At 42.8% G+C, this 19,588-nt stretch overlaps 6 protein-coding genes across 6 annotated transcripts; 3 read left to right on the plus strand and 3 right to left on the minus strand.

The window, feature by feature from the left end:
* Positions 1-100: 100 nt before the first annotated feature.
* Positions 101-1,552, minus strand: YL-1 (Vacuolar protein sorting-associated protein YL-1). The gene is made up of 4 exons (XM_018101560.3): positions 1,286-1,552; positions 1,074-1,206; positions 719-1,022; positions 101-657 (listed from the first exon to the last, which is right to left on the minus strand). The coding sequence occupies exons 1-4, from the start codon at positions 1,414-1,416 to the stop codon at positions 170-172; spliced, it is 1,056 nt and encodes a 351-aa protein (XP_017957049.1). The 5' UTR covers positions 1,417-1,552; the 3' UTR covers positions 101-169.
* Positions 1,553-1,738: 186 nt separating this feature from the next.
* On the plus strand, positions 1,739-3,202 carry Hsdl2 (Hydroxysteroid dehydrogenase like 2). The gene has a single exon (XM_018101440.3). It carries the CDS (start codon positions 1,895-1,897, stop codon positions 3,140-3,142), a length of 1,248 nt encoding a protein of 415 aa, XP_017956929.1. The 5' UTR covers positions 1,739-1,894; the 3' UTR covers positions 3,143-3,202.
* Positions 3,203-3,407: 205 nt separating this feature from the next.
* On the plus strand, positions 3,408-4,441 carry LOC108651761 (uncharacterized). Its single transcript, XM_018101648.3, has 2 exons — positions 3,408-3,595; positions 3,659-4,441. The coding sequence occupies exons 1-2, from the start codon at positions 3,575-3,577 to the stop codon at positions 4,109-4,111; spliced, it is 474 nt and encodes a 157-aa protein (XP_017957137.1). The 5' UTR covers positions 3,408-3,574; the 3' UTR covers positions 4,112-4,441.
* Positions 4,442-4,705: 264 nt separating this feature from the next.
* On the minus strand, positions 4,706-6,392 carry Sce (E3 ubiquitin-protein ligase Sce). Its single transcript, XM_018101429.3, has 2 exons — positions 5,002-6,392; positions 4,706-4,935 (listed from the first exon to the last, which is right to left on the minus strand). The coding sequence occupies exons 1-2, from the start codon at positions 6,268-6,270 to the stop codon at positions 4,891-4,893; spliced, it is 1,314 nt and encodes a 437-aa protein (XP_017956918.1). The 5' UTR covers positions 6,271-6,392; the 3' UTR covers positions 4,706-4,890.
* Positions 6,393-10,545: 4,153 nt separating this feature from the next.
* LOC108651679 (uncharacterized) lies at positions 10,546-17,846 on the plus strand. The gene is made up of 4 exons (XM_018101537.2): positions 10,546-10,849; positions 14,647-14,928; positions 15,437-15,767; positions 17,095-17,846. Exons 1-4 carry the CDS (start codon positions 10,761-10,763, stop codon positions 17,479-17,481), a joined length of 1,089 nt encoding a protein of 362 aa, XP_017957026.1. The 5' UTR covers positions 10,546-10,760; the 3' UTR covers positions 17,482-17,846.
* On the minus strand, positions 10,738-12,125 carry LOC115565761 (uncharacterized). The gene is made up of 4 exons (XM_030391126.2): positions 11,997-12,125; positions 11,241-11,939; positions 11,077-11,190; positions 10,738-11,007 (listed from the first exon to the last, which is right to left on the minus strand). The coding sequence occupies exons 1-4, from the start codon at positions 12,089-12,091 to the stop codon at positions 10,893-10,895; spliced, it is 1,023 nt and encodes a 340-aa protein (XP_030246986.1). The 5' UTR covers positions 12,092-12,125; the 3' UTR covers positions 10,738-10,892.
* Positions 17,847-19,588: the final 1,742 nt, after the last annotated feature.

Below are 19,588 nucleotides of genomic sequence, written 5' to 3' on the forward strand. Positions count from 1 at the left end.
AGCAGCGAGGATCCAAGTTCCGATTATTATTATTAGATGATTGTTCATGATTGGCTTTAAGATTCGAGCTATGACAATTGAGATGCAATCGAACAAGGAATTCTTTCAAAAATTATAAGCGATTTAATTTGAGAGACAGCTTTGTAGACAACTTAATCTAGGGATAATCCTAACTATCGACTATTTTGGCTGCTGTAGCCGCCTTTTGGCGATTCTCCTTGACCAACTTACGCCACTCCAACCACTTGGCTAACTCGGTCTGTTCGCTGATGTTGCTGCTGCTGCTGGCTTGCTGCTCCAGCTGCATGTAGTAGGCTTCGCGCAATATCTTAAAGGCCTGAATACTATAGTACGGCTGTTGCGTGACGGGATCGAAGTATCGTGCCGGCAGTCGAGTGATGGGACAAATGCCGCACGAGTGCTTTGGTGGTCGTTTCGGGCGGAAGATCGCATTGAAAGCCTTATCATTGAAATCGTTTTCAAAGGTTACGAACGTGCGTTCACAGCGGCCCGTAGACTCATTCGATTGGCCTGTTCGCGTGGGCATATTCCGAATCACGGGCATAGTCAATGAATGATAGCGTATCGTTGGACCAACGAAAACTCTCTTAGTGGGCCGTGTTTTCTTTTTCTCCAGCTCCATTTTTTGGAATTTCTCTGCAAGTATTTGGGAATACAGTTAGAGTACTATGCAGTTACCATTGTTTTATTAACAAACCCAAAGATTTTATATTCTCTTCCTCTGTTACTTTTGCCTCCGCAAGCAACTCTTCCTGCGTGGGCATATAGTCCTCTACGCGCACCTTCTTTTTCTTGCGCTTGCGTGCATCGTCTAGTTCTTTTAGCCGTATCTTTGTAGCCTGTGTTTTAATGGCCGTGGACGTGCGTATCGACTTCCGTCCGGAGTCCAGAACCGTAAAGCGCGGACGCACTCTACGTTTGACCACGCCGCCAGCGCCCCGTTTCTTGTGCAGCGTAGCGCCAACTTTAGTTTCCTTCTTGGCAAGCGGCTTCGCTGGTTCCTAGTTGAGATATTAATATTATATGCAATTTTATTATACAATAGTACTTGCTTTATAGGCTTTTGTGACGACGCCTCCGCGCTTGCGTTTCTTTTCTGGCGCCTCTTCTTGATCGGATACGGGCTCATCCTGTTCGTCTATGCTGAAGTCTGAGTCCACCACATCCTCTTCCTCGTCTTTTTGACTTTAGCAACGAAATGCATACAAATATTTACATTAATTTAAACATTTAACATGTAACATTGATATACATATGTACTTACACATATTCCTTATCGTCTTCTTCATCCTGAAAGCCGCCATAGGAGGTTTTATAAAATTCATCCTCCTCTTCATCAAGCAGCTTGGCTATTTTATTGCCAGCGTTGTGACGACGCGAACGCTCGGCAGCCATTTGTTAATAATATATATTCTTTTTTATTTAATTTTACCCAAATTTCTCTGTTGTAAACAAACACATTTGATGCTTTTCTGCTTCTTGCCAGTAGTATTCTGCTCACAGAATGCCATTCACACAAAACGAAAAGTGGCAACGCTGGTCAATTTTATTTTCTCATTTTTAATACGAAATATGTGAAAATTAAGTAATTTATGTCATTAAATAGCAAATGCTAAATTACTTAATACCCAAAATAATAAATAAACAGTATAAAAAGCAATATGCAAGTGAATATATGTCATAGAAGCGCATTCAAGAGTTACCTTTGCCGAACGTTTTGACTCTTTACTCTCCCTACAATATGACGTCTCGTCGATCTTATTGCACTTTGGACTTTCTCTTGTACATATGTTGATTGGCCGAGAGTTACACGGTTTTCAGTTCATATAGATCAGAGTCTTTGCAGTGAGCGGTTTAAACTTTGGACCACACAATGATTAATACTGGAAAATTGGCAGGACGAACTTTGTTCATCACTGGCGCCTCTAGGGGCATCGGCAAGGCAATCGCACTGAAGGCGGCTCGCGATGGTGCCAACATTGTGGTTGCTGCCAAGACAGCTGAGCCGCATCCCAAGCTGCCAGGCACGATTTACACAGCCGCCGATGAGATCGAAAAGGCTGGCGGACGTGCCTTTCCCTGTGTTGTGGATGTGCGCGATGAGCAACAGGTGCGCACCGCCGTCCAGCAAGCTGCGGCCAAATTCGGTGGCATCGATATCGTTGTGAACAATGCTAGTGCCATTTCTTTGACCAACACACCAGACACTGAAATGAAGCGCTACGATCTGATGCACAGCATCAACACGCGTGGCACATTCCTGGTGTCCAAAGAGTGCCTGCCCTATCTGGAGAAGAGCAATCATGCTCACATCTTAAACATCTCGCCGCCGCTGAGCATGAAGGCAAAATGGTTTGGTCCCCATGTTGCCTACACGATGGCCAAGTACGGCATGTCCATGTGTGTGCTAGGAATGGCGGCGGAGTTCAAGGATCGCGGCATAGCCGTGAACGCCCTTTGGCCACGCACGGCCATCCATACGGCTGCCATTGAGATGCTGACTGGTCCCGACAGCGCCAGCTGGTCGCGCAAGCCAGAGATTATGGCCGATGCGGCTTATGCCATACTCTCCCGGGAACCCAAACAGTTCACCGGCCAGTTCTTCATTGACGATGAGGTGCTCGAATCAGTGGGAGTCAAGGATCTGACGGACTATGCTTGTGTTCGTGAAAACGCAGACAACTTAATGGCTGACTTTTTCGTTGAAGCCAAGGGTGCACCAGCTGAAGGTGCAGCAGTGCCTGAGCCGTCTGCTGCAGCTGCACCTACGGCTGACACTAGCGACGACAAAATACCGCAGCTTTTTAAAAAAATTGAATCTCTGCTGTCTCCTGAAATCGTTGGCAAAACGCAGGCTGTATACCAGTTCAACATCAGCGGCGATAAGCAGAGCACCTGGTTTCTAGACTTGAAGAATGGTTCCGGTGCCTGCGGTAATGGCACCCCGCCAGGTGCACCGGACGCAACGCTGTCCATGAACTCGAACAATTTCTTTGACATGTTCTCGGGCAAATTGAAGGCGGCACCAGCGTACATGTCCGGTAAGCTGAAGATTAGCGGAGATTTCCAAAAGGCTCTCAAATTGGAGAAACTAATGAAGGCGCTCAAGTCCAAGTTATAGATCATAAGCTTCCATAAATTTATAAAAATCGCTCTAAAATAAAGACTTTAAAATATTTACCACTGGCTGTTTATTTCTAAGCTTGTGATATTTGCCAACTGGTTCAAGAACCAATGACCGCGCATTCAATTCTCGTCGGCTTGAAAAACTATAATAATAATAGAGTACGATTGTTTTCATTTTCAATGTACCAATATGTATGTATTGGGGTAAACGATTGCTATCGATAGTTCACAGGTAATATACCATCCCTACCTTAACAGCGAACAGATGAATTCAGAATCTATCATGCTGTGTTGGTTCGATTGAGCAGCCGTGCTTATATTTTTTAAATTGCCGGCCAATATGTCGGTGAACGTCGATGGAGCAACATAATATAGAATAATATATATATATTTATATAGATATATATTACTATTACACATACGCACCATGGCTTCGTCATCATACAAGGTACTTTCCATATGGCGTTATCGCACAAAAGTTTAATAGTAATTGAATATTTGCAAAACGTAGAGCAAAACGGTGCAGCTGATAAGATGCTTCTGCGGCTGTTCGGATATGAGCGTTGAGGAAGTGCGTCGCATTTACACGCTCACAAATAGCATGCATCAAACGCTGCTTGATCCGCAGGCTGCAAAACTCTTTCGACGCTACCTGGAAACGCACCGATTGGGCGACAAAGGCGAAACGGAAGAGTACCTGGATATCTATGAGAAATGCGCTGAGTTCTTACAGGAGGAGCAACGGACATTTACATTAGATCATATAGATGAGCTGCGGGATCTGGGCCTGTCCAATCACCACGAGCGCGATTTGATGCGGCGCACACGCGGCGGCCAGGATTCCGACATAAAGAGTGGTCTCAATCGCATTCAAGGCGATTGTCTCAACGAAATTGAAGCGAGGAGCGACTTCAAGGAATTTCGAAGCGCAATTCTAAAAAAAATGCAGAGAATATCTGACTAATCCATAGGCGTTGATTGCTGATCAATGCCAAAGCACAGGTGCTGCCTTATGCCTTAATATTTTTGAATATAATACTAAATGTAAACAAATTGAAATGTTTAAATGAACCACACTCTGCCTCAGCCGGAGCCCCAATTAGAGCCCAGCGAAGCACATTAGTCACATTCATTAGCAACGCATCCGTGAGACGGTTAGCAGTCATAGCATAGTTAAATTTTATCTACTTTTTAAGCGTTCCTCACCAATGTATTCTTACAATTACTTTTAGTTACGTCAATGTTCTGTATGTACTTTCACACATTTACAAACGTCCAATATACGCAAAGAATATATGAAAAGAATATTGTTCTTATCATACGGCAACCTTTAATCTCTGTCCAAGCTCTACCCCGATGCACCTAACAACCAAATCTAATCCAATTTCACAATATTCCTCTAGCATACAGGTGCTATATATCAAAGGAAATGATCTGAAATTACTTACCTATGAATCAATAAGCACACTATATGGAACACTCAATATATGCTGTATATAGGCAATATGGAACCTTGTTTGGGATATGTTTTAAGCACAGGGCATAACGAAAACTGATCTGTGGTTTCTACATACATCATCTAGAATTTGATGGTGTACTTCTATACATATATATTCTTGTTAAGCACATAGATGATAAAACTAAACATGTATATATTGAAATATTATATATACGAGTATATATATTATTTATAGTGTTGAATGCTTAATAGCTAAAATGCTTTTAACTAGGTAAGGTAACGCTTTAGGTCTTCTTCCATGAGTAATACATTTCCATCGGTTTGTTCACCTGTCAAGTTGAAGTGAGTTTCGGATTAGTTTATAGTTTACACTTTCGGAATATTACAGAACTTACCTTCCAGAATTTGTCGTTGACCTGATGTAGCGTCTGATTACCATTCAAGATTACCAACTGCTGCGGCTGGGGTGCCACGTAGATGCAAAAGTTGAGCAGACGACAGGCTTCTGGTAGATCGGCGCCCAGGTCGAGGGTCAGGCGTATCGCTAGATACTTGCTGAGATGGTCCACAGTGGCATTCGCTGTTGTCTTGATGTACCTTATGCAGTTGTCTTTGAGTGCACGGATCAGCTGATTATCAGCGGACATTTCTGTGGGATGGGGCTTGAAGACTAGCTCGATTTCATCATTGATGCCCAGTTCGCCGTTGCCCTCTCCCTCGGTATCGATATTTGAGTCACCCTCGGTGCGACAATCCATTTGTGAGTCAGATTCTGATTCCTCTGAACGCTCCGACGTCATCACCGACATCGCACGCTTCGGCTTCGTGCTGCTCGAATTCGACGGTACCGGAGAAGGTGTGCTGCGCACCGAAGGAGGATTTGATGCATCATCCACTTGCATGCGATTCGATGAGGTGCTAGCGCCCGATGTGCCCGCCTGGGTGGTGGTGGCGGTGTTAGTGGCGTTGCTGCTACTGCTGCTACTACTGCTGACGGGCGTTGTAGTAGCTGCTGCGGCTGGGGCAGCGGGTGCAGCAGCTCCGGTTGCTCCACCGGTATCCCGGGACTCACGTTCGTTACCGTTCGTATTGCTGTTGCTGTCATTGGAGGCCGTATCGTGAGCATTCACACCACGATTAGCATTGCCAGCGTTCCCACCTCCATTGTTGTTGGCAGCAGCCCCACCACCCTTGTTAGTACGAAACCGTTGCGGCCGATTCTGCGACTGCAGCTTGATGCCCTCGTTGATGGAGTTCACGAGCGCCTTTTGAGATTGTGTCGGATTGAATTTGGCCATGATTTTCTCCTGCGAGGCTTCGTACTCCTCGCGACTGGGATAGATTTTCGAGATGAGCAAGTCAAAGTTTGGATCGGCGCGCAACGAACGTTTGGACACAAGTTTTTTGCGGCAAGTGGGGCACTCCTTGTTGCCGGATCGCAATGCGGTCACAATACAATCCGAGCAGAACCGATGCAAGCACTCCTTGGTGGTCATCGTCTTCTTGAGCATGTCCAAGCAAATGGGGCACATTAATTCGCTATGTAGGCTGCGCGGAGAGACGGCTATTTCTGTGCTGTCTGTGATTATTTCTTGCGGCTTGCGCTGCAGCTCGTATAGGGATAGATCCCATGTTTTATTTTGCGTTGGTTCCAGCGAGGCCATCCTCTTCAGTACACTTCAATTTCTTTAACTTTTCGTCTTTTCACAAATTTTCACTTCACTTTGCGTTTAGTCGATAGCTGTGTTGCTTAGCGTTTGTTTACCATCGAAGATGTGTTATCGAATAAGTTGAGATATGCGATACTATCGAAACAAAATCACAATATGGCAACACTGCAAGTGGCTAAAAAGATGTGTGTGAGTGTTTGCATGTGTGCAGATTCTGGGTCTGCTGCACTGTATATTCTGGGAGTTTTCTTTCTAGCTAATTGCATAGCTTTCATATCCAAACGCAATTTGACAATGCGTCAACACTCCAACTGCAGCCAGGCTTGATTGACAGGCGTCACTCAATTGCGCCGCATTCTCGAAAACATTTGACAGAATCTCGCCAAATATGGCTTAAATATCGCATAGCCGTTAACTGAATTGCAGTCGCCTGGAATGTGTGCCAATTGCCAAATTGATGCACTACTTGCTTGTGTCTCATAGCTCGCATACTTCAGACACTCCTCTCTCTCAGCCAATGGGTTTTCCAGCCAGCCATGGCAAGGCATAGTCGCTGCGTCAGTCTGACTTTCCTTCAACTCAATCGGCTGTCACGCTAGACCATGGCTATGCATGCGTTCGAAGCCCAAGTGACGTAGCAGTTAGCTAATGTGCATATACAATACATACATATGTATGTATATGGTTATACAGTGTAAGAAATTCTGGTAGCTATTTGAAATTATTTGTTATTTGTTATAAATGTACATATATTTATTAGTATTATTTTTATATTTGAGTTTATTTAATTTCCTTTGTCAGCATTGTTAACAATAATTTTTACTAGATAAGAAACAATAATTCACTACAAATTGTTCATTGGGTCCAGTATTATTTCAAGTGTAAGTGAGGCGCCGCATTGCTGGACATTTAAGCGCGTGACAAGCAAAGACATTTGTCAACTGACATGGCCAAATGCTGGCTAATGCCAAGGCCCGCATTGCACCTTTTAAATGCCTCATTAGGGGCATAGCTAATGAGCGGTACGTGTAGGCGTGCCCACAACTTTTCACTGCCTTACTGCCAATCATCATCATCAACAACTGCATCCCGAACATTATCCATTTATCGAGACTCACTGACTCTCGACACCAATTGAACCATTGCACCCACACGACGCTTGAGGATCAGCGCTTTGTCCTCGATTCCAGCGGCGGCACAGGTTCATGACCCAAATGCTGACCAAATGCCAGCGCTTCCTACTTTCAACTTGAAGCAGTGAGAGAGACGTCGGTTCTAGCAGCATTCCCAAGCTGAGTTTGCGTTTTATTGACATTAATCATTGACAGCCTCTTGTTAAAATTTGCAACTAAACGCTTGGTACTCCATTGAGTGTGGCTGCATGGCTTAAGTACCCTGTGAAAAATGCGTCGGGTATGATTGACCTAACATAGTAGAGTAATTTTGTTGTGCTACAGACTGTTTAAAGTGTATCTAGGATGGCATATTCTAGTTTGAGTGTGTGTACAGGGTATCTATTTCTAGAGCATGTTCGGCATGCCTAACATTAACTTTGATATATTAGGAAATCTACTATATGAGTAAGTTACATGCTTTAACACACAACTGTGTGCATGGGGCATCTTCAAGTCCAGCATTCTTGCAGAATGGCTAGAACTCATTCTTGGCTGTGTATTTTATGTCTTATTTATAGCTAGTTGTTAATGACAATGCATGACGTTCGTCTTTGGTCAACTGGGCACTCGAAAATGCATAAAATAGCCTTTTCTTTCTCCTTCGCTTCTTCTTCCTCTTCCCTTCTCGAATGCTCGAATGCGACTTTTCTACTTTTCCATTTTTCCACTCTCTAAATCTTCTAAGGATGGGGTTTTTTTTTTGTATATTCTGCGACTCAATCATTCGGCGCAAGACCGGAAGCATGAAAACTTTTTGCTTCCTCTTCTAGATTTTTCGGGGTTTTGTTTTGGCTGTGCGTTGTCTGCGCCATTTTGTTTTTTTGTTGTCCATTTTTCCGCCATGCACTGTTAAGGTAGTCAGAAAGGAGTATATCGGTTTATTTATAGACGGACTTCTTGAGCTAGAGTATGGAAATTGAAAGCAGAGGTTGTATTATCACTACATGGACACATATTTCAATTTGTTACTGATGCTCTAGAGACTGACTCTTATATTGTCTACCAAAGACATACGAGCAGAGATAATGTGATATCGATATCTATCTATCTATTTGATATTTTAATTTGTCCATCAATAAACGGATATTGGGCTGCCATTAATGCCCGGCTAAAATGTTCTCACTATAGTTTTTTTTCTTTTCGCTGTCTGCGCCATTGTTGGTTCAAGTGAAAGTTTTGGCTTGGACTTGAAGTTCACCATTTGAAATTTTGCGAATGCATAATTCAGCATAACTAGCGTAAAAGCGTCCAAACCAAAGCAATTTGCTGAGGTTGTTGCTGAAATTGCAGAGAGCGCAGCAAGAGCGTAGAGTGGGCCACAACATGGCACTTAACCTTAGTCGCAGGCTAAGTCCTTAGCCTCCGTTCCAATTCAATTCAATTGAATTTTTGTGCGAATGCAACTGTAGTGCATTCCAGGCTAGCGACAGTGAGCCAGCTGGACAGACATACAATTGGCATGTCAGCGGCAGAGGCGGCCTCATAGCGGCACCCACCCATACACAGATGCACACATACACACATACAGCTGCTCGAGCACTTGGCCAACAATTTGACAATAACGAGCTGGGCGAACTGCCCGCCCAATTTTCAAACCAAACCTGAAGCTGAAAAGCTTGCCACCACAGAACAATAATAGTAGCAACAACCACATAACAAGCTGAGGCAAGAGCGTTGTACGACTAGAGAATACCCTGCGTTATAGACTCTAGGACATATCATTTTATTTTCTTAGGGGTACAGGGTATATTTCAGTTGTCCGTTTCTAGATTGTTCACCTAGAGTCTACGGAAGAATATAATTATGATTTGCTATAGACTGGAAGGACTTTCAGAATCAATACCTAATTATTGATTCTATTTATCTCTAAAATGGAATCAATATTTAATTGATTGACCCGCAGCTCCTAGAGCTATATCTACATATCCAAAATATAAGAGATCGAAAGAATACTAATTTACATAGTTTATATAAATTCAAAGAATCATTAGATAAATCTTTAATATATAAATTTTTTGTTATACTTGTAATGCATTTTTCAATGCGAAAATAGCTTTTAGTTATTAACATTTTTCATTGTTGTTTTTATCTTTTATACATAAATAATATAAAATCGACATCCATTCAAAGGGTACACAGGGTATATAACAATTGCACTTTTCAATTGTTTGTCCCGTTGTCCAAATATCGCCAGGTCGAGTGAGCCGCAGCGCGTGTATGGCTCATTATTATGAAGCGCTGTGTGCCTTTGTCTTCCACTGAAGGGCTTTGCTTTTGGCGAGGCCATAAATAAATCTCAATTAAAGTGCAACCCTTCTCTTATTTTCCATAGAAAGGGTATTATAAATTTGTCACGAGGTAGACAGCTCAGAAAGTCTGTACTCAGAGAAAAATTGGCGAATACACTGCAGACTTTGACTAGCTATAAAAACCGAAAATAAAAAAATTAAATTTTTCAAAAATATATTTGACTTTTGTTAGTTCGTCAATTGCTTAGACTACCCTCGTATGCAGATATTTATAAGAGTATTTAATTTTCGACGGGCGGCCCGCAGCTAACTGTGCTAGCGGTGTTTTTGTTTTTTTGCGGATAGAGGGCGTGTTTGTGCGAGATAACAATCAATCAGCGACCAAGCGAGTGAGTGGCATGGCATGAGTTGCAGTAGCAACAGGACTCAATCTCCGGCTGCTAGACTGTTGTCCAGAGAGTTTGTCCCACGTTCACACCACGCCCGCCCGTTCCAAAAGCAGACGCCTTTTCGGCAGCCATGCTTTATTCTTTTGTCTATGCCAGCCAAACTCCCGCAAATGCAGCCGGCTCTACAGCGCTCAACGTCCGCAGCGCACTTGCATGTGCTTTATTTTGTTTCTCTATTTGGTTGTTGTTTGTTGTTTTTTCACTGTCCAGCCTAGACCCTGGGACTAAGTCTCAGTCACAGTCGTTAAGCGTGACTTTCTTATTGTTGTTTGTTGGCTTTTTGCATACCGACAACAGCAACAGCAACAGCAGCAGCAACAAAAAGCGAACAAACAAAAGCCGAAGTAACCGAAGCAACCGAAGCCCCAAACCCAAAAGCCGAAGCCAAAACGTTGGCCACTTGCTCGCTGGCCATTCAGTCTTTGACAAGTTATTGTCGCGTTCGGACGTTTGTGCGGATAACATAAGTGCATAACTGCATCAAAGTAAAGAACTGTAAAGCTGTAAATCACTATAACAGTGCACTGTTAAATTAACATAACGCGCAACTTTGGCGCCATCGAGCGATGCGCTTCTAAGCATTGAATCTCCAGTACAACAAAGAAATTTGTATGTTAATCACAATGAGTGCAACGCGAGCAAAAACAATCACAACATTAATAACAACAACAAAATCAGCTACCAACTGGCGCTGGCTATGGTAAGTAAATATGTATAGGCCTATTTATAGTATATCGCCAGTTTCAGCTGCTTAAGCGTAGCCAAGAGAGTCCTTTGACGCGGTCGGTTTGCGTGGCTGCCTCAGCCAAGCGAACCAATGGCATTTCCCTCAAGAGCTCCGTTTGCGTGCCGTTAGATCTGCATAACATATATATATATATAAATATATACATACATGATTTATTTGATAATATCAGTGTTACCTACATTATGCTTAGTTGATCTGTTTGAATGTGGACCTCCTTCTGTACCAGCTTATTGGGCTTGGATATTGGCTTGGCCCAGATCCTGAACTTGGGGCAATGTAACCGTTTGCTAGCTCTGCGAAGGCGACGAAGTTAACCGGGTTTGATTGCACGCAATTGTCTTACCTTTTCGGCTGTCTCTGCTTCAGCTTGGCCAACTCCACCTGCTTGGCTGCCTCTTGCTTCTTCTCCAGTTTTTGCTTTTGCAGCTCCAACTGCTTGAGCTCTAGCAGCTGATTGAGGGACTCAACGCTCTTAAGCAACAGAATACTCTGACTGTTCATAGATCGCAATAGCAAATTAACAATACGCTCCTTTAGCTCCTCCTGCTCCTGCTCCTCCACTGCCGACAGACTGGAGATGTCCGTCTGCACATAGCTTGCCTGTCGGCTCGCTGCGAACGTCGTCTGAGTTCCTGCGATGCTCCTTGGAACAGGCATCACTCGTGTCTGTGTCCACCTGGACTTCAGGCTCAGCTCCACCTGTGTGGAACGCATCTCCATTTTGAGCTTCTTCGTCTGGCAACTGGCGAAGTTGAAGATTCGTATAGTGGTCTGCTGTTGCCTGGATACCATGAGGCTAAGATCCAACGTATCCACAGAGCAATGCGAGTGCTGAACCACAGTTGTCTGACTGTATGTGTCCCTAGTCGTCGGCTCCTCCAATGAGCCAATGGTCGTCTGGCTGTTGGCATCGCAGACGCGCTTCGTACTCGTCCTTTTGCTAGACTGCCGCTGCAGACCCTTGGAGCACCGACCTCTTCGCAAGCCCTTCGCCTGGCTTATCTTCAGGTAGCCATCCTGCAGTACATAACAGAGCAGATAGCTAAAAGGTGTTATCAATAGAGCAGTTATGATTAAGTTAATCCCTGTTCAAGCTCACCTCCCTTTGCCACACTTGATGCGCTTGTGTCGCAGCAATGGACCCTTCGTCGACAGGGACAACTGCAACAAGGCCTTTAAATTTACCTTAAACATGACCAAGCTGAAACAAAAAAAAATCAAAATAAAATAAAATAAAATACTTTTAAAATACGATTTCGAAAAATAAGTAAAAGCTATCACAGTTATCGGTCTTCAATAAATGCGCAATTTGAACAGAAAACTAGAATTAAATTTTTTTAAGTAACTATATATATAGTATATATAGTTAGCAACGGCGTAACAATCAATTCTGATCTTAAAGACCTTGATTGCTAGGGTATCTTGACTTCGTCATTTCTTTCATTTAACCATACTTTTTAGTCACTTTTTACTGTGTTAAATTAAAGGCCAATCGACTGAGCTGTGTCTGCGTCTGGCCACAAATCTGTTCAATTTTGACACGCAGCCCTTTGCGAATTTGTCTTTTCGAACACGCAAGCTTTGTGTTGTTCGTTGTTTTCGGTTGGTTTTTGTTTTTTTTTTTTTTAGCTGCTGTGTCTTTCTTTTTTTGTGCTTTGGCCGCGGGGACTTCTTTGTGGCTGTGGCTGTGGCTGGTTACATTAATAATTCACGTATGCCACATCTGTTGTCTGCGCACTACAGCAAAAGGGAGCAAAAAGGGAGCTGCATTCGATTATTTTTCAATTTATCAACTGGACCCCGACTCAATCCACCAAGCGAACCAAACTGCCCTTGGTTGAGTTGGCAATTGGTGGTCGGTCAGTGCTAAATACGTGTCGATTGGAATACAATTTGATTTGACTGCTGCTAGCACTGCAATCGGAGGAAGCGCATTGTCGTGCCATATGCCCGGGCCAGGTCTGCAGAGTCAACGACTTGCCCCTGCCCAAGCATCAATCAGTGGCGGCAGCCTCTAATCCCGCCTGGGGGGCGCATTGGTTTTTAAGTCTTGACTCACAATTTATGCCAGCTTCGCTCAAAACTACTTGTATACGCTTGCCTAAGAGTATCATAGCTAAGTGTCTTAGTTGGTAATACATCTGCAAACTTGTTACCATTTCTCGTTGTTGAGTTGCAATATCTGTAAACTCTTTTAATATGTTTAAAATTTATATGAAATTGTCAATCTCAATTTCAGTTAATCTCCGCATATTTGGCAGTGTGGCAGCTCCATCTTTAAAAAGAAGCTGCCAATTGATTATAAAAATTTGAATTTTATCCTTTTATATCGAATTTGACAGTCTGGCCACTCCGTTTACTTGCATTTAAATTTGTGCCATTTGTCTAGCCGCTCTCTTCACAAATTCTTGCAACGTTAGAGATATATACATACATACATACTACGTATGTATATAAATCACTAATTTATCCCAAATTGTATAGCTGTCTGGCAGCTCCAAGGCTCAACGTTGTCTTAAATTATAACTTTTCATCTTACATAATTTTTTGTAAGAGTATTTAAACTTCAGCACTGCCCTGCTACTCAGCTTATTTAAAATTTTTTTCTTTGCGCATAGAACGTTGCATGCATTATGTGTGTGTGTATCTTCAGGCTAAGTCTTGTCTTGGGACCCACTGCCAAATGCCAGGCACGTCGCTACGCTGTGGTCGCCTTCGGTTACATTTGATGCATAAAGCTTCGTCAATATATGTATGCCCACATACATAAATGTATGTATATATGTATGTATATGTATATGTATATGTGCCCAGTATAATTTGCTGCTTGGCCCTGTAAAATGGCCAACTGCTTAGTCGGTCAATAACTTTTGACGCTGTGAAGACATCGATATTGGCACAGCCTAATGATTTTCTGGAGCATTCTGCCAAACCGTTATATTGGCGATTCTCTCTCGCTCTTGCTCTTCTCTCTCCGTTTTTCACTTTATTGGCAGTTCTTATGAATGCTCCGCTGTTGGAGTTGTTGTTGTTGTTGCTGCTGCTGCTTGCAAGTGAAATTCTCTCACACCCCTCCACTGAACCGTAGCGCATGTGACTTTCGTCTATGCCCATACACATACACACATATATTACATTGTAATTGACTAGCCAGTGTGTGCGTGTGTGTGTGTGTGTACGTGCTCATTTGCATTTTTAGACGCTTTTCTTTGCGCTTTCTTCCTTATTATTGGTGGGCAACAACAACAAGAGCATTAGAACTTTGTTGCATGCACTAGAGCGGAGCGCATGTCGTGTGAGTAATAAGAGATCACGAAAATATAGATTTCGAATATTTATTTAATAAATTACTATATGCAGAGAAATAGCTTAGGCATTTAATATATTGAACTATCAAATAAAGTTAGAGTTAAAGACATTGTAAAAAGACTTCGGGCCTCAGTTTCGTGACACGCACACATCTCTAGCTTGCACCCTTTGGCTAATTGTGAGTCGGCTTGTGGCTCGACTGGGTTTAGTATTTCAAAAGGTTGTCCGCTTCTTGAATTCAGCTCAAAATGCATTCGCTTGGCTCTTGACTTGGATTACAGCGGCCCATCGAATGTGGCAGGCACTGACGCTTGATTGACCCTGAACCCCAGAGATGTGTGGAGTGCACCACACTTAATCCCTTATAGAATTTCGCACATAAAATCCAAAAATACCAGCAAATAAAAAGACAGGCCATAAAATGAGTTTTTATTTTGCAGTTTATGCTGCTTCCTTTGCTTGGCTGCTGCAGCACAGGCGGACAGCAGCAGTGGCAGCGGTAGCGGGAGCAAGTCCTCTCCGGTGATTGCCAAGGATGCCGCGCATATATATAAAATCAAAAGGCAGGACAAATACCAGCAGCCGCAGAAGCAGCAGCAGCAGCAGCAGCAACAGTTGCCGCAACAGTTGCAGCTGCGGGGCAGCCAGAGCGATGTTGTTCCAGCCCAGCAACAAAAGCAACTGAAAAGGCGTACACATGCACTCAACAAGAAGCTGCTCAGGTGAGTAACGAGCGGAGGTTTGAGGGGAGCACTCTGGTTCATTTTGGGCTTAATTAATGCAACGTGTCTAGTGCCAAAGAACAAGAACAACAACAACTGTTGCGCACGTCTGTGTTTAGCTTGCATGTCTGTGCGATCATAAATTATATTATGATATATTCATGGTAAACGTTTAGGGCTTACTGGACGAATAGACAGACAGACAGAGCAAGACCCCTTTTTCTGAATATCTATGTAAATATATATGTACATATAAGCTCTGTTTCACTGTGTGCAGCACTTGTCTTCAAAGTTCTTACGTCATTCTGCATTCTTTTAATCTGGCAGCACTTTATTCATTTTTAAACAAATTAATCGCATGCATAACAGTCCACAGTCCGGCAACTCTATCAGTTTCAAACTGTTAATAAAAGTATCAAAGCTAAAGCTTGTTAATCTCTTTTAGCTAATATTCAAATCAGAATTTAATCATTTGCCAATTTTTCCTGTCTGCATGTTGCACTTGCAGCAAACTGGGCTTTGTGAAGGTGAAGGCGCCGAATAGCCATAACCGGAAACGCTTGGCTGTTGAGTCACGACGTCATTCATCGCGGGATGATTCACACATGTTCATCATCAAATTGCCGCCAAATCTGCACTACTATTCCGGACCCAACAGCGTTCAGAATACGCTGGATGCTGTCAAGGGGCAACAGCAGCAGGAGCAGAAGAAGCAACAACAACAGCGGCAGCAGCAACAAGAGAAGTCTCATCAAATGAGCAACAACATCCATGACAACGCACCCAACATGCCAGCAGCGGCCAGTGAGGCGTCGGCGTTGAAAACTAACGGGAAAAAGGTAAACGGGATTCCATTAGGTTACGCCAAAAAAACAACAACAACAACAACAACTACACTGTAAAGAACTGGCTCTAATATCGCTTCTTGGGGCCTGGCCTGGTCGGGTTTGGTCTGGCGAACCGTTGATAAACATCGCTGGCGCGCATGCGCACAAAACAAATTGCAAAAAGCAAACACACAGGCACACACATACACACACCCAGACAGAGGCCGAGCTGAAAATGGATTACCCATGTGGGCCATTGCATTTCGTCGACTGCTGCAGTCATGGCTCACCCATATAGACAACAAATAAGTAAGAGTGCTCGAGTCAAGGCTGCTCGATAAGGAGATACCCAGCAATCAGCAGAAATAGCCGATCAAATACATACATACATACATTTAAATTAAGGCAACACGAAATAATCGATTGAAATGAAATTAGTGTAACCATCGATAGCTTTGTGAAAACAAATTTGAATTTGCAAACTATCGGTATTTAGAGAGTTTGAATTTTGAATTGCCAATTAGAAGTTTCCGGTAAATGCAATCCTATCACATGCCAATCAATATGCCAATTTTGTATACTGTTGCAGGGTATAAATAGCTATGCATAGATGTACGTCCAACTGGCGACCGAGTTACCAACTTCGGGCACAGCTTCCAGACATTATTGTGGCAGTGGCAAAGGCAGTGACAGCTACTCCACAGTCTCAGCTATTTATATACCCATGGAAGATGCCATTGCAAATTCAGTTGCAGTTGCAGTTGCAGTTGTTGTTGCTGTTGCTGTTGCTGTTGCTGTTGCTGCTGTGTCAATGTCAATGTTGTTGCATGCGGCAGGCATAAAAATTATTACGCTCTCACGGCTCCAGCTTTAAATAAATATGCAAGCCATGGGCCATTAACCAACCTCAATTAAAAATGCAATTTGTTAGGAGACACTCGTTGACTAATTTATGGCGCTCGGCCAAAAGCCAGCAACAGATATGGCTAATGTTAAGGCAACAGTTACAGTTACTAATAATGTTAATTGAAATTTTTTTTGAATATGCTTAAATGTCTGCAGCTTAGCAATTTACATGGATTTGAGACCGAGACAGGGCTGATATTACAGTAACTGTTATTGCTAATGTTAATCTAGCAGTGGTTGATATATTAATCGAGGGCTAATGTTAATGTTACTGTGACATTGCTTACAGCACCTTACAATAATGTTTCTGTTAAGCGTGCTGTTAATTGAATATTAAGGAAAGCCGTTTCGGTTACTGTTACCGTAGCTACTACTGTTAGCATTACAAATCTATGCTTATACACATCTAATCAATACCCATGACGCATTGCAGGTCTCATTTCCGTTTAGTTCGAATGGACGACCAGCTCGTATCTATCATTGGAATCTGCCAGTGCTGAAGCAGGCACTGCAAAAGAATCCGCATTTTGCTCACGTATCGGCGGCGGATCGTAATCGTCTGCTGGACATCGAGAAGATACCGACATGGCGCAAACCCTGGGAGAATGATACCATCGAGAAGTCCTTTACAGCGGGCAGCGGCAAGGCCAAGTACAGGAAATCGCTCAAGCAGAAGTCGCCCACATATTACGCCCCCTCGCAGGTGGTCAACAAGCAGAGTTTCCACAAGTACTTTGCCGGCAACGGCAAACCCAAGGGCCTCTATGTGATCAAGGAGCACCAGACGAAGCCGCAGTTCTATCAAAATATTATATCATAAGAATTTTACTTTCAGTTTTTCAGCTATCTAATGCCAATTAAGCTCGGCATGCATCTATAAGACTGTGGTGTGGGCATTCGCTAATTATAGTGTTTTATCTTTTAATTTATGTACCACGCGTATATATATATTTAAAAATATATATGTGACTATATATTCCAGTCGCTTGTGGACTGCATTTCTTTTCAAGCCTTTCCGTCCAACTTCATCAAATCGTAAGCAAATCGAAAATGGTTTGCAACTGTGACTAAACAATCAGACTAAACTGGAATTTATTTATCAATAATTAATCAGCTTCTGGTATACTTAAGTGCATGCATGAATTTGTTTAAACAAATAAATATGACTGATTTAAAACAAAAACCCCTGCGCAACAGCAACTCAATTCAATTATAGGTATGACCCACTGCACGCATCATCTATCCATAGAGAAGGTCAAACGTGATCCTGTTGAGTGAGAGCAGCTCAAGAAAAGTATAATGAAACAGATACAAATACAGATACAGATACAGATACAGATACAGAGATACAGAGATACAGAGATACAGAGATACAGAGATACAGAGATATAGAGATACAGAGATACAGAGATACAGAGATACAGATACAGATACAGATACAGATAAAGATACATCTAAGGAAAGATACATATACGAATTCAGATATAGATATATACATACGTATGTAGGTACATAGGTAGGATAGAACTAAAGTATCTCATAGAAAGCCAAAAATGGCGACTGCGAGCAGAGCTTGAATATAATCTATTGTATTCTTCTTTTTTGGCAGTCTCCGCGCAGCAGCTCAAACAGCGGAACGTGCGCAATTTTGTTAGGAATTCATTGTTTTGCTAATTATACGAGAGGTGGAACTGAAAATTGAGATCGCAATTGAGTTTGGGTTGGAGCTTGTAAGCCTGGGAGTGCTACGGCTAAGCCCTGAGCTTGCTATGCGCACTCGCCTGGAAACGGAAACGAGGCATGCACAATATCTCATTTGGCAGATAAAAAGCTCAAGCCACACACAGACACACACACAGACGTAAATAAATTGCCGTATGTCTATGGAAGTGCGTACGAAGCAATAAGTAACAATAATAATAATAACAATCAAAATGATATGTTCGCAGACGACAAAAAGTCGGGATAGCCGCACCTCCGAAAGTGGCGCATAAATAATCGGCTTGATTCGCAGCTCATTATGCACTGTCTTTGGCTGAGCTAAGCGGGTGTATTGGGTGTCTTGAATATATATTTCATATATAGTTTATGTAGGCTATCGCTAAATTTATAAAAGTGGAGAGAAAGATACAGCGACGGATGACAGACATGCCAATGTTGAATGACTAAGCTCGTTACGGTAAATGTGAGACGTGTGCTTCTTCATATTAAAAAAATATATAAATAAAATGAATGAGTATAATCATTAGACACTAAATACCCCAAGAGCTCGATCAAGCCATAAAAACTTCATTCAATAGTAAATTTCTATGATAAGTACAGCAGAGTATCTTAGATATTATCTATGACAGAGCATTAGGCAGTCAGTAACAGCTGATCTGCATGCTTGGCATTTCTTTTCTTTGTTGTTGCTGGCAACTTTGCCGCATAATTGTTTTCATGGCTTGGCTTGGCCTGCTCCGACTTGGCCTGGCTTGGCCTGGCCTGGCTCCGCTTATGCTTATGCTTTTCCATCGCTGCTGACTCACGTACATTGAACTTTTCACCCGTGTATCTGTGTCTGAATTTGCGCCAGTGTTGCGGCTGGCGCATTGCGTGCCCATCTTAAGTAGATTTAATGACTTGTTCTTTTGTGGGCAAAAAACTGAAAGAGAATGAAAATGTGAGACATAAATCACATTTATGACGACTGTTGCCGCCCGGTCGGTCGGTCGGCAGCTTAATACAGTGTAGAGTTCGGCTACATTGATTCATCTGCCTAATGGCATTCCAGAATGCAAATTGCAGAACTTCAGTGGCGTTGACAACAGTTAGATGGGGCAATCACAGATGCCACATTGCAGTCAGATAACAATCATTGGGATAAATGTGGCATGGGGCATCAAGCGAAGCTAAGTAATGCCAATCTCCAAACAACAAGTTAAGCT

The sequence above is a fragment of the Drosophila navojoa genome, chromosome 2 (assembly GCF_054131105.1).
Source record: "Drosophila navojoa isolate 15081-1374.11 chromosome 2, UAZ_NAV_1.0, whole genome shotgun sequence".
Lineage (NCBI taxonomy): Eukaryota > Metazoa > Arthropoda > Insecta > Diptera > Drosophilidae > Drosophila > Drosophila navojoa.

Excerpts from the sequence above, each read along its gene's own strand:
- YL-1 (XM_018101560.3), bottom strand. The coding sequence starts at position 1,416 with ATGGCTGCCGAGCGTTCGCGTCGTCACAACGCTGGCAATAAAATAGCC. Across the intron at positions 1,207-1,285 it reads GAAGACGATAAGGAATATGT|TCAAAAAGACGAGGAAGAGG; the intron begins GTAAGTACATAT and ends TCGTTGCTAAAG. Across the intron at positions 1,023-1,073 it reads TCGTCACAAAAGCCTATAAA|GAACCAGCGAAGCCGCTTGC; the intron begins GCAAGTACTATT and ends TATCTCAACTAG.
- LOC115565761 (XM_030391126.2), bottom strand. The coding sequence starts at position 12,091 with ATGTTTAAGGTAAATTTAAAGGCCTTGTTGCAGTTGTCCCTGTCGACG. Across the intron at positions 11,191-11,240 it reads AAGCAGAGACAGCCGAAAAG|AGCTAGCAAACGGTTACATT; the intron begins GTAAGACAATTG and ends TCGCCTTCGCAG. Across the intron at positions 11,008-11,076 it reads ACAGATCAACTAAGCATAAT|ATCTAACGGCACGCAAACGG; the intron begins GTAGGTAACACT and ends TATGTTATGCAG.
- Sce (XM_018101429.3), bottom strand. The coding sequence starts at position 6,270 with ATGGCCTCGCTGGAACCAACGCAAAATAAAACATGGGATCTATCCCTA. Across the intron at positions 4,936-5,001 it reads TCAACGACAAATTCTGGAAG|GTGAACAAACCGATGGAAAT; the intron begins GTAAGTTCTGTA and ends TCAACTTGACAG.
- LOC108651761 (XM_018101648.3), top strand. The coding sequence starts at position 3,575 with ATGGCTTCGTCATCATACAAG. Across the intron at positions 3,596-3,658 it reads TGGCTTCGTCATCATACAAG|AGCAAAACGGTGCAGCTGAT; the intron begins GTACTTTCCATA and ends TGCAAAACGTAG.
- LOC108651679 (XM_018101537.2), top strand. The coding sequence starts at position 10,761 with ATGTTAATCACAATGAGTGCAACGCGAGCAAAAACAATCACAACATTA. Across the intron at positions 10,850-14,646 it reads ACCAACTGGCGCTGGCTATG|TTTATGCTGCTTCCTTTGCT; the intron begins GTAAGTAAATAT and ends TTTATTTTGCAG. Across the intron at positions 15,768-17,094 it reads TGAAAACTAACGGGAAAAAG|GTCTCATTTCCGTTTAGTTC; the intron begins GTAAACGGGATT and ends GACGCATTGCAG.
- Hsdl2 (XM_018101440.3), top strand. The coding sequence starts at position 1,895 with ATGATTAATACTGGAAAATTGGCAGGACGAACTTTGTTCATCACTGGC.